Source organism: Parasteatoda tepidariorum, chromosome 11 (genome assembly GCF_982258835.1).
Source record: "Parasteatoda tepidariorum strain Cologne lab strain chromosome 11, Ptep-v5.0, whole genome shotgun sequence".
Taxonomy (NCBI): domain Eukaryota; kingdom Metazoa; phylum Arthropoda; class Arachnida; order Araneae; family Theridiidae; genus Parasteatoda; species Parasteatoda tepidariorum.
The window spans coordinates 73309380-73321698 of NC_141765.1; the positions used below are offsets into that span (position 1 = coordinate 73309380).

The window sequence follows — 12319 nt, forward strand, 5'->3', positions numbered from 1 at the left end:
TGAACAAATTGTTATTCAGCCCTTTTTTTCAAAAAATTTCTATCAGTGTATGGGTGAGTATAAAGCAAACAAAAGGTGGATTTTGGAATCACTGTTAAGGGGTTTATTTTTTAAGAAGCTTATTTAAACATATTATCATTTCTTATTTAGGCAACACTACTTAATCAAATATTTTTTGTAACAGTGAACGAGCCTCCAACACTGGTGCTACAGGAGATAGGCTAAAAGAGGGAGCTGCTATAAATCAATCTTTATCTTGTTTAGGAAATTGCATACATGCTTTAGCAGAAAGAGCAATGGGAAGAAATGCAAGAGGTAAATATACATCTGAATTTGAGTTTCCAAATTTTACAGAAATTACTTATTATTTTAGAAACTGTCATGAAGGCTTACATAAAAATTATTTTAAATAAAAATTGTTTCACTGGGTCCCCCGAAATTCTCGGAACTAACAAATATTTCGAGAAATGCATATTGGATAGAAAAACAAAACACGCGTTTGATTCATCTATCTAATTATACTTAAGTCAATCTCCCTGAGGGGACAGATAAAAAACCCCATTTTTTAATTTCAAATTCGGATTCTCTTGAAAAATGTACCGGAATTCAACTTACAGGTTTTTGCATTTTGGTTTACAGATGACGCTGTAATCAAAGAAAATTAAATTGGGGTATAAGTTGTCTTAAATGAAGTCATGAAAGTGTTAAGGGAATCAGTGAAAAATTAGAAGAAAAATATGTCTGCATATTTATGAACACCCTATACCTTACATATAAGCATCGTCTGTTTCGAAAAATATGATTTTTAAAATAGCTAATTTTATTGAAGAGTTCTGGTATAATTCCAGAAAAATACTTTATTAATTGCTAATGAAGTATTTTGCCTTGCTGTTTTTAAAAGTCATCTAAGAAGATTAACTTTCAAATAATGCAACAAAAAAAAAATTATTTCAAAAGTAACTTTCAAGCCTAACCGTAAATTTCCACGCGAACAGCTTGTTTGAAAACATTACGTATAATTATTATTTTTTCATTATAAAATATAGTTAGCGCTTCTTTTCTTACAATTTCTAATATAATTATGTTTACAAAGTAATTACTAAAACTAAAATTATACTAAACTTTAACTATTAAAAAATATTTTATTAAATTATTTTATTAAATTATTTTATTAATTAATACTAAATATTATTAATTTATTAATTAATACTAATTATTATTAATTTATTAATAATTATTAATTTATTTATATTTATTAATTTATTAATAATTATTGATTTAATAATAATTATTTATTTATTAATAATAATTAATTTATTGATAATTATTAACTTATTAATGATTTATTAATTAGTTTATCAATTTAAAAAACTATTTTTTTCATATTTAACTGACTATTTTATTTCCTTCCAGTTCCATTTAGAGATTCTGTTCTCACACGATTGTTAATGAATGCATTAGGAGGAAATAGTAGAACAATTATGGTAATTTTCTGCTTTTATACTTTAGTTCAGCTTTTAATTTAAATAAATGCATTCATGAGCAGATGTAAGTGTTTTTTTAACATGTATAAGTGATATTTGCTATTTTGTACATTATAAGGAGAATCAATTTTTGACCCAATTTTGTTTTTCTAGAACCATCAATTACTTGAAAAGGGAATCACTAAAAAATTTAAAAGTTAAAATCCGTAGCAAATTTTTAAATTTTTTCAGAAATATATTTGGAATTTTAAGTACGAAGTAAAAAAAACGTCAGGAAGTGGTCAGTTGAAATTAAAAACAGTTAAGCGTTTTACCATAGTAATGTTCTTAGTTTTAAAAGATTATTATTAATGCTAAATATAGAGCATAAGTAGGGAAAAGAAAAATACATTTATTTATTTTTATGCATTTATTGTTATTCAATTCATAAAATTTTGCGAAAAATATTAATTAAAATTATGAATGAATAAAAATTATTTTTACGGGAATGAATACTTAAATGAAGAATGTTAACAGTTTGAGCATTCATTAAGAAGGTGGCTCATTCGACATCCAAAAACTAATTAATGAATTAATCACGATTAGAAAGTGATCAAAATATATAGCAAGATTTTATGCTGGCTGTAGAGAAGGGAAATTTTTTTTATCGATGTTTAGCCTTGGTAACATGATATATGCAATTTTTTTTTAATCTGAACTTGAAAATTTATATAAAGTTTATTTTTCTGACAAATAAGTTATTATTAAACCATATGTCCTGTCTGTAAAGTATTCACCTTACGTATGCAAGAAATACATTTGCTTAGAAACGTATTTATTTTTGCAGATTGCTGCTATAAGCCCTGCTGATATAAATTATGAAGAGACATTATCCACTCTTCGATACGGTAAGATTTACGGCATTCCATATTTGAAGAGCTTAGTAGAAGAACCGGCTAAGTGACATTCTTTTAACAAAATAAGATTTCCCTGTGAAAATTGTTATTTTAACTTTATTTAAATATATAACATTTACTTATATTTCCAAATCTATTCATTCCGAAGATACTCAATGGAAGAACCGGCTAAGTAACGTTATTTGAGTATTCATTGGATGGAAAAACCGGCTAAGTGACTTGGCGACAAATAGTCAATAAACAACCCTAGAAAACTTCTTGTTTAGCATCGAAAGCTTAAGACTTGGGGAGAAAACAAATTGGTGAAAATGAAAAATTTGAAACAGCAGCTTATTTACATTAAAGAGGAATTTATGTTTTTTACGAATCAATAATTAAAATAGTCAAGAAAAAATAACCCTTAAACAGCTTCTAAATAAATTTTTTTAGTTTTCTGGTTCACATTAGTTTGTGTTTCAGACACAATGCCGTAGTAAAAAAAGTAATTTTTTTTCAAAGCAAAGTCGCTTTGGAAATAAATATTATTTTGAACTTATACAACTTTTTCAGTTTATTATTAGTGTTAATAGCTGAATACTCGTTTTTTCTTTTTGAAATAAAACTAACTAGTCAATAAATTGGTAATGATCAACATTGCAAAATCACGCACAAAATTGAAAAGAGTTATGCGGACACAATCGCTTGAACACAATGCGGACACAATCATGGTTGTGTCCCTATATCTTGTGCTACTTTTAACGATTTTTTTTCAAATTTTAAAGTTATACTTTTATTAATTAATAAAAAGTTTGCTTAATTTTATTGAATATTTCTGTAGTTATAGTAAGAAAACGTAAGTCAAAATAATTAAATTTTTAAAATATAGAAATGCTCGTGTCTTTATGAATATTTAAGTTAGGTTTACAAATTTCGTGCAATTATTTCAAATGATAATCAACGTAATTGACACTATTTACAAACTTATAGCTTTTTTTTTGGCATAGGGTATTCAAAAACTTTTCATCCGTAATTTATTGCTGGTTCTTCTGGCCTGTAAAAGCTTTAATCTTTATTGATATGCATGGAAAATCGCATGACTAAATAACTTCTGCAGTTTTAAGATAATTCTCTAAGTATTTCTTGAAAAACATGAAAAAAAAAGTTAGAATAGAAGTGTTCACCATTATTTGTCCAACCCCTGTAAATATATATACATATTACTCACTACACTTAAATTTTACACTAAACACTTTTTCTTTCGAAGATACAAGAATACGAAGATAAGAATACAGATACTTTTTCTTTCGAAGATATATTTATTTTTATCCACAGTCGTTTGAAGTACTTGTTTTACTTTAAAAAATAACGCTGTTGAGGAACACTGTTGAATTGTTAAAAAATAACAAGTGTTTAACTAGGTCTTGTGTTTAGAATAAATTTTCTTTAATAATTTGTACAGATATTTTTTCCCCTATAACTGTTGAAGTAGTTGCTTAACTCTTAAATGATAAAATTTAGAATTAAAAAAGGAAATTTTACTTGAAATGCTCCAAAAAAATAAACACTCAAAACGCAGTGCAAAATTTTAATATAACAAATTCAAACTGGAAATAAAAGACATTTTTTTAGGTTATGTTTTTATGACAGTAATAAAAGTCAAATTTGATTTGTTAATGATTTAATTGTAGTAAAAAGCTTAAGTATTTAAAATTTCAAAACATTTCGTTTCACCACAATTATTAATATATACTAATTCTGGGGAAATAATGTTTTATATTACATTTATTTTGATAATTCATAATTTGATGTCCATTATGAACCAATAGTGTGTGATAAATTATAATCACACACTATTGGTATACCATTATTAATAATTTATTGCCTATTAAGAACCAAAAGTAACGTGGTTTTATAATTTTTTGTTCAGCAGTCCTGTACAAGCGTTATATAAAGGACTATTACTTTACTATTTTATTCGTTATGACTTTACTATTTTATTGGTTTACACTTGTTTAATAGAATTGTATTGATCATTATTTTAGATATTCTGATTTTTATACTCGTTGTTGATGTAACTTTTAGAATTTCACGTATTTATAATGTATGCTTTATGTATGTATCTACTCTCGTATGCCCTTAAATAGGGCGGGTCGAGATACAAATAAACTCATATAAAGGAGAAGTGAGAATGTTCAGTAGTATTTAAGTTGTATATTTCGAATTTTTGAGCTTATTTTTTATAATTTGATGTAGCCGATCGAGCAAAACAAATAAAGACAGTTGCAATTGTAAATGAAGATCCAACTGAAAAACTTATTCGAGAACTACGTCAAGAAAATGAAAGATTGAGAAAGATGTTGGAAAAAGGAGCAATGGATGTACCAATTCAACCAGGAATGTCAGATGAGGGTAAATATTTTAACTGTTAATATTTAATATTTTAACTGTACAGTGAGCAAAATAAATAAACAAATTTGATAAAAATTTTTGGATTTTGACGTATCAAGTGCCAATTTTAATAGTTCAAAGTTCGAACCAGTAAGATGGACACTTATTACGAATTATAGTGATTAATTAGAGCTAACACAAATTAACAATTAATGCTCAGTTACAAATAATTAGCGTTAACTATTGCTATTGCTTATGTTATTATAGTTATTACTGTTAACTATTGCTTATGTTACTAAATCAAAAGCAAAAACATACCTTTTTTCGAAAATTTAAGAGAATAGCGGTAAATTTATGAGGATATCAAATTTATAACCATCAAATTTATGAGGATAGCTGCAATCTGAAACATACAATCTATATGGTTCTATGGACCCAAACTTTAACTGCTTTCTTAATTTAACTATTGGAATCTTACCTTCCAGACTTCCCATATTTTGATGGAATCCAAATCTATTGAAAAAAATTATGTTCATTCTGGGAAAATACGTGTCTGATTTCGTAACATGATTAGTTATAATCACTAATTAAATATCTTCCCCTTCAAGTTTGGTCCTCAGAACGTGAAAAAAATTGTTTCAGGCAAATATTTATTTTTCCTCACGGCACGAGTTGGCTCACCGTTAGGAGTTTTTTAATAAGGAAGTAGCCGAAATAAGTGTTTCATTGACTATTGTGTTAAAATAAAACATAAATCATACCACTTCGATATGGATTCCATCTATTCATTTATTAAAATCTTCTTGCTATTAGGTTTTTTTATTGAGGTCAATCACAAAATTTGAATTCAATTGTATAGAATTCAAGACTTTCGATATAAATTCAATTAAAAGAACTTTTATGTTAATTTCTAATGAAGCTTTGATTAATGAGTCTTAATAAATTGAATTTGTATATATTTTTTCATAGAGTTTCTATTCATGCAATACGTCGAGTTTTTATTTCGGTTTTATTCGATCCAATCGCAGAATTCATATTCTTTGATTTATGTACGCATCTTTGAAGGATTTTTTGAAAAACTTACGTCTTTCAGTTTAAAATATATTTAGCAAACAAAATTATAACTTTCTTTAAAACTTTAGAAAATTTTGGTTAAAAAGTGCCCTACTGTGAGGTGTTTCTGAACAAATAGATAGAAATTTCCTAGACCATAGTTTTTATTAAAAACTAATTTGTAATTCAATTCTATTAATATTTAATTCTATTAACTGTGAAAAGGTTATGCAATCAATGTCAATTTTGTTTTTAATTTTACGTTATTTTTCTAATTTGATTTTGCGAGAGTATTTAGATTTAGATTGTTTCCGAATGTAGGTGACATTTTGTAAATAGATTTCAGCCTGAAACAAATTCTATTTTATTTTGTTTAATTCTATTCTATTCTATTTTATTCTGTTTAATTATTTTTCCACAAACTTTTTATAGAAATTCACAAGTTAAGGAGGAAATGGGAAGAAGAAATGCACGCTGCAATGGCAGAAAATGACAGAGACCTGCTGCAAATTAAACAGTCTTATGATGATAAGTTAAAACTTGCGAGACAACAAAAAGGATTTGTAAGTACACTTGAAATGAATTTAAAGAGGGGTTGAAAAATATTGTAACTACTAATATTTTATTAGCTATTAGCTGAATACCCGTTCTCCTTATGGGGTGAAAATCAATAAATCAGTACTGCAAAAAAAAAAAAAAAAAAAAAAAAAAAACGAAATCATGCACAAAACCGAAAGACTAACACAATTAATAAATCTAAAATAATTTCAATTTTAGTATTTATTATTATTTTTTGTTTTTGCCGGTGACTTTACGTTATTAGATAAAGTAAAACACATTTTTAGTTGCTTATTCCATCAAAAGAACAACTTACTGTATTCAGTATATTTGGGAATGATGCTATTGCTCGAGGCCAACTCATGATGATCAAAATTTACCACCACAATTAAGTGATTTTCTCTGGTACTAATCTCTTTCGAATGCACGCAAAACGCCTTTTTTCCAGATTAACTCTATTAAAACTGCGAAATATTATAGCAGTTTTAATAAGTACTAAATATTCTAATGTTACGTAGATCAGTATATTTGGTATTGATTAAAATTGCACCGATTACCACATCATTATAAGTATCTATTTCCAAAATTAATTAAGCACTATTGAGTTTATCTGACATAACGAATGAAAATAACCATTGGCTTCAGTAATAGTATGGCGATTTTTTATGTTCCTCCTGAATGAACTAGCACTATTCCTCCCTTAATTTTGCTATTTAATACATAGATTATATTTTTTACTTCAATCAGTACCTGTTAGTAAAATTATTCAAACGTCATTATCATCAATAGTGGTAATTTTTTATCTTTGAATCCTTTTTGTATGGCAATCTTTTACCTTTATCCTAAGCGATTTAGCACTATTTCTCCATTAACTTTGCTTTTCAGTATATGACTTATTTTTTTACTTCAAATACTGTATATTCTCAATTATTTAGTTTTCTAGAGCTTAATTATATACAAAAAAAAAACATGTTGTTTCATATTACTTAAGAACCGCATTTGCTACAACACTCACGGCTCCTCTATCATTGAGTTTATCTGACATAACGAATAAAAATAATTAAATATATGATAACGTGTAATAAACTATTTTTTTTAATGATGAGGGTTATAAATAAGCTAACATCACTGTCTTTTAAATCATCTGCAGTTTCATTTATATCAATGGTACTAGCTCTAAGCCAAACAGAAAATTCTATTTTTTAAACTTGAACGATCCAATTGAAATTTTGGAATGATTTTTGGTATCGATAGCTAAAACTGTCCGTTTTACCATCTGTCAAAATTTAAAAACGATTAAACCAGCGGTTCTGGTGAGAGACGCACACAGACAAGCTCTTCATGTTATTATTATAGACAAAATAGATCACAATGCATATTTTGATATAAGACGAACCCCTTTTTTTACTTTGCTAACAATATTAATAAAGGACTGGAATGAACTAGTTCATTTTTTTTTCAAATTTAACATGAGGCATGAATAATTGTTTTTAAAAAAAATTCAATGCGTAATGCAATTTGTATGACTGAAATATTTTATCACCTGGACAAAGAATAGACCTAGGACCTTTTTCATGAAATTTTTAACGGAATGGCTTTTTTTTAAACTTATTATGACGAATTATTAAATCATTTTTCTTCTATTTACAAAATAATATATATATATATATATATATATATATATATATATATATATATATATATATATATATATATATATATATATATATATATATATATATATATATATATATATATATATATATATATATATATATATATATATATATATATATATATATATATATATATATATATATATATATATATATATATATATATATATATATATATATATATATATATATACAAAAAAGTTCAAAAAATATAATGAAAACATGGAAAAATGAATAAAGATTTTTTAAAGGAAAGGAAAAAATTATTAAAAAATGTTTTTAAAAAGATATTCACAGATTTAAAAAAGTAAAGAAAAAATTGGAAAATAAAAGAAGGAAAAAATATCATCTCGTCATCAGCTCACACGATTATATCCGAAAAAATAGTGCTTTCGTGCTTTCTAATATTGTACTAACTTAGCCGAAGCAAAACGTATCAATACACTAGAATAGGGAGCACCAGAAACCTTTTTTTTAAATTTGACAATTTTTTTTTAAAATTTTAAGTTTGTGAATACTTTTTGAAAATATTTTTTCTTCCCTTTCAAAATTCTTTATATCTTTTTCCATGTTCTCTCTGCATTTTTAATTTATTTTATGAGTTCTATGTACTTGCAGCTTATGCCGAATGAAAAAAACTTATTATTCTTTCTCGATTTTTCGTCGTTAATCTCTCTTTTATTCTTTTTGTCTTTATTATGATTGAGGGATTGACTAAAAGACCTAATTCATCAGTTTTGATAGACTTGCGTTTTTTCTCATAATTTTTTAAAAATGTTTAAAATGTCATTAAATGCTACATTATAACAACCGTGAGTACAGTGGGTAAGAAATAAAAAATTTAAAAAAAATAAGAGAACGTATTAATAGCTTTTGATCTAATGGTTTTCACATATTAGGACTCAATCTCAATGATTCGAGTGTCTAACCTTAAATACACTACTTAATTATTGCTGACGATATATTAAGCTACAAAATCAAACACAACAAAAACCGTACCTTTTCAGAAATAACATACTGAATCTATTGAGATATGGGTTCTCGATTCTCAAAATATGGAGAGTAATAGCAAGCTGGAAAATATGGTCCAATAGTTCAGGCAGGAGAACGAAGTTTGAGCTCTTTGATATTAATTTGATATTAATTTTGATATTAATTTTGATATCAGATCGCGAAATAGACAATAAGGGAAATTTGCATTAAGGGGTCCAAATATTCCACTACTTTTTTGCCTAAATTATTGGCATTACATTTTCCAGATTTTCACTACTTCTCACCCCATAAAAAAAGTAGATTTTCTCTTTTTTTCCGTACTGTCAATTCCATTCAGCAGTTATTGGTTTTAAAACGATTACTTGTCTATGTGAATAATTGCTATTTCTAGTTATACTTACTTTTAATATTGAATACAATTTTTATATTCTCCATTATTTATTTGAACTTACATGAATAAACGAATATGTATTTAGGAATGGGATATAGCTAAAATCGAAAAAGAGAAGAAAGTTCGGCCTCATTTTACAAACTTGAACTTTGATCCTATGCTCTCAGGAAAAATTGTGCACTTGTTAAAGTTAGGAGAGAATATTGTTGGTAAAACAGACCAAGCTGATATTCAACTTCTCGGGCCAAGGTAAATATTGAACTAAAAAGTACATAAGTTATATTTTTTCATAATTTATAAATGTGAAATCATCGAGACAAATAAAGGCTTATTAGGAAAAAATTTTGGATAATTCAAAATTTTTTTGTGTTCTTTCAACAAATCCTAATGATTCGCCGACAACACTGATCGTTTGTGAAAGCTATCGTGAATGAAAGTAGCTATCTAACGTGAATGCACATATCATGCAAATCAAAACTGATTTACGGGAAGGTGTACATTCTCAACTTGTAAGGGGCTCTCATATAAGATGCGATTTTTTTATTTTATTTTTAACGTGTAAGGTGCCCCGAAAGGGTTAAATTAGGCTTCTCGGATGCATTTTATTTTAATTATATAATCGTCGTTGAACACAGCCGATCCAATTTTTGGGTTTACGACTACTAATGTTCAACTGCGTAGCATTGTAATTTTGAACCCAATCCAGAAGACAAGGGAACTCCTGGATCAAGTATTGGGAGAAATTTGCCGTCGTGGAGGACTTTTTTGATGGAACTAACTCGCATTTGCTTTACATGGAGAGGAAGACCACGAGAACCTTCCACGATTAGCCTCACTGCAAGGGGACTCTAACCCATGATCCGTCTACCACTGAAGATATTTTACGTCAACACTGTGCTCAGTGCTCACGTTAGAAAGTAGCTATCTAACGTGAATGCACATATCATGCAAATCAAAACTGATTTACGGGAAGGTGTACATTCTCAACTTGTAAGGGGCTCTCATATAAGATGCGATTTTTTTATTTTATTTTTAACGTGTAAGGTGCCCCGAAAGGGTTAAATTAGGCTTCTCGGATGCATTTTATTTTAATTATATAATCGTCGTTGAACACAGCCGATCCAATTTTTGGGTTTACGACTACTAATGTTCAACTGCGTAGCATTGTAATTTTGAACCCAATCCAGAAGACAAGGGAACTCCTGGATCAAGTATTGGGAGAAATTTGCCGTCGTGGAGGACTTTTTTGATGGAACTAACTCGCATTTGCTTTACATGGAGAGGAAGACCACGAGAACCTTCCACGATTAGCCTCACTGCAAGGGGACTCTAACCCATGATCCGTCTACCACTGAAGATATTTTACGTCAACACTGTGCTCAGTGCAAGATGGACGCGGAATTCGTATTGACCAGCCTTTGCTGGGATTCGAACCCAGTTCACCTCATCGGAAGGCGAACGCTCTATCCCCTGAGCCATCTCGGCTTTCTCAGATGCATTGGACTAATCACGCTTTAAAATGTAGGCTAAAAGAACGCGATAGATCTGTCAATTATCAAGAATGTGATAAATCATCTATTACCGCACATTATAGAAATATTGGGCTTAAAGTCAATTTCGATAATTCTTTTTCCACCCCTGTCAGCTTACCTTAAATTTTGTTTCATTCCCAGGAATCTTGTTTCATTCATATGAACCCCGATTCTGATATTAATGACATGATTTCCTTACAACCTCTTCATGACCCGTAAAAATGCATTTTGCCCTGATTTGCAATTCTCGGCCACTGCGGTATTTCAATCTTTTTTCATTTTTACTTTTAATTTGTTCATTGACAACTTAACGTTCTTGTTTCAAACCACTTTTATTTCCTCATTCCCGTCTGGCGAATCTGGAAAATGGAAGTCTATTTTGAGAGCTTGAAGCATGTCGTATTTCATTACCATCTGCAAGTTCTTTGAAGCAAATGAAGTTGATGTCATCAAGTATATCTTTCTGATTAAGTTTCTTGGAATCATTCATTGAACTATTGCCCTGGTTGCTTTATCACATTATACAGATGATCAGATTATACAGGTTGTCATACAGAAGCTTTTTACACTTCTTCATTATCGTTTTAAACGTAGTAAAAAAATCACTTTTTCTTAAGCAAGTCTATAATCAAATCGTTTCCATATTATCCAATAAATAATTCAAGAAAAAGTCACCGTTATTTTTTAAATAATAAAGCGATTGTTGTTACATAATTCTGTAGAATATCTATAAAATATCGCTTGTTTTAAAACTGATGAATAAAATACAATAAAATTGACATTTGTGTGGTAAAAATGGTACATAAGTTTTAGGGACAGCACAGAAATGTTGTCATGCTTAGAAAGGAGGGTTGAGTTTCGTGGAATTGCGACAGTTTGCGATAAAGGGGAGGTAACAAGAAGTGTGACATATCACATATTAGTTTAACTAAAAATATCTAAAATTAGCAGAATAAATATTTTTAAATTATTTGTTTTATATAGCACTCACCGTTTTCATCAAAATTAGTATACAATTATTGTTATTGCTATGTCAATAAGAAACGTAGTTAAAGTTTTAAAAAAAATTGGACTATTATATATGTTTCTGAACTGTTATAGAATTATGCACAGTGACATGTGAAAAAAGCAGAAGGGGTCAAAAATATTGAAAGAAATCGGTCCCTTACCAAGAATATGGTAACGATCTCGACCCAAACGAATAAAGCAAAATACCGGTCTGAAATAGAAATTTACTTTTATAAAGCTGCAGAAGAAATTACTTCAATTTGAACTTTTGCATTTTTGTTCGTAGGTAGCGTTTTAATTTCATAATGAAAATTGGTTACAATGGTACAAATAAGTTAGAACTTATCAAGAAGTACAAGTC

At 28.1% G+C, this 12319-nt stretch overlaps 1 protein-coding gene across 2 annotated transcripts in view; it reads left to right on the forward strand.

Moving 5' to 3' along the window:
• LOC107450997 (kinesin-like protein KIF28) overlaps window positions 1-12319 on the forward strand; it is a 48905-nt gene that overhangs the window by 14595 nt on the left and 21991 nt on the right. For both annotated transcript variants that reach the window (XM_071187704.2, XM_043038861.3), the window contains exons 7-12: window positions 185-315; window positions 1414-1484; window positions 2311-2371; window positions 4613-4768; window positions 6233-6363; window positions 9504-9667. In XM_071187704.2, coding sequence (XP_071043805.2) covers window positions 185-315; window positions 1414-1484; window positions 2311-2371; window positions 4613-4768; window positions 6233-6363; window positions 9504-9667 — 714 coding nt within the window. The remainder of the gene's footprint in view (window positions 1-184; window positions 316-1413; window positions 1485-2310; window positions 2372-4612; window positions 4769-6232; window positions 6364-9503; window positions 9668-12319) is intronic.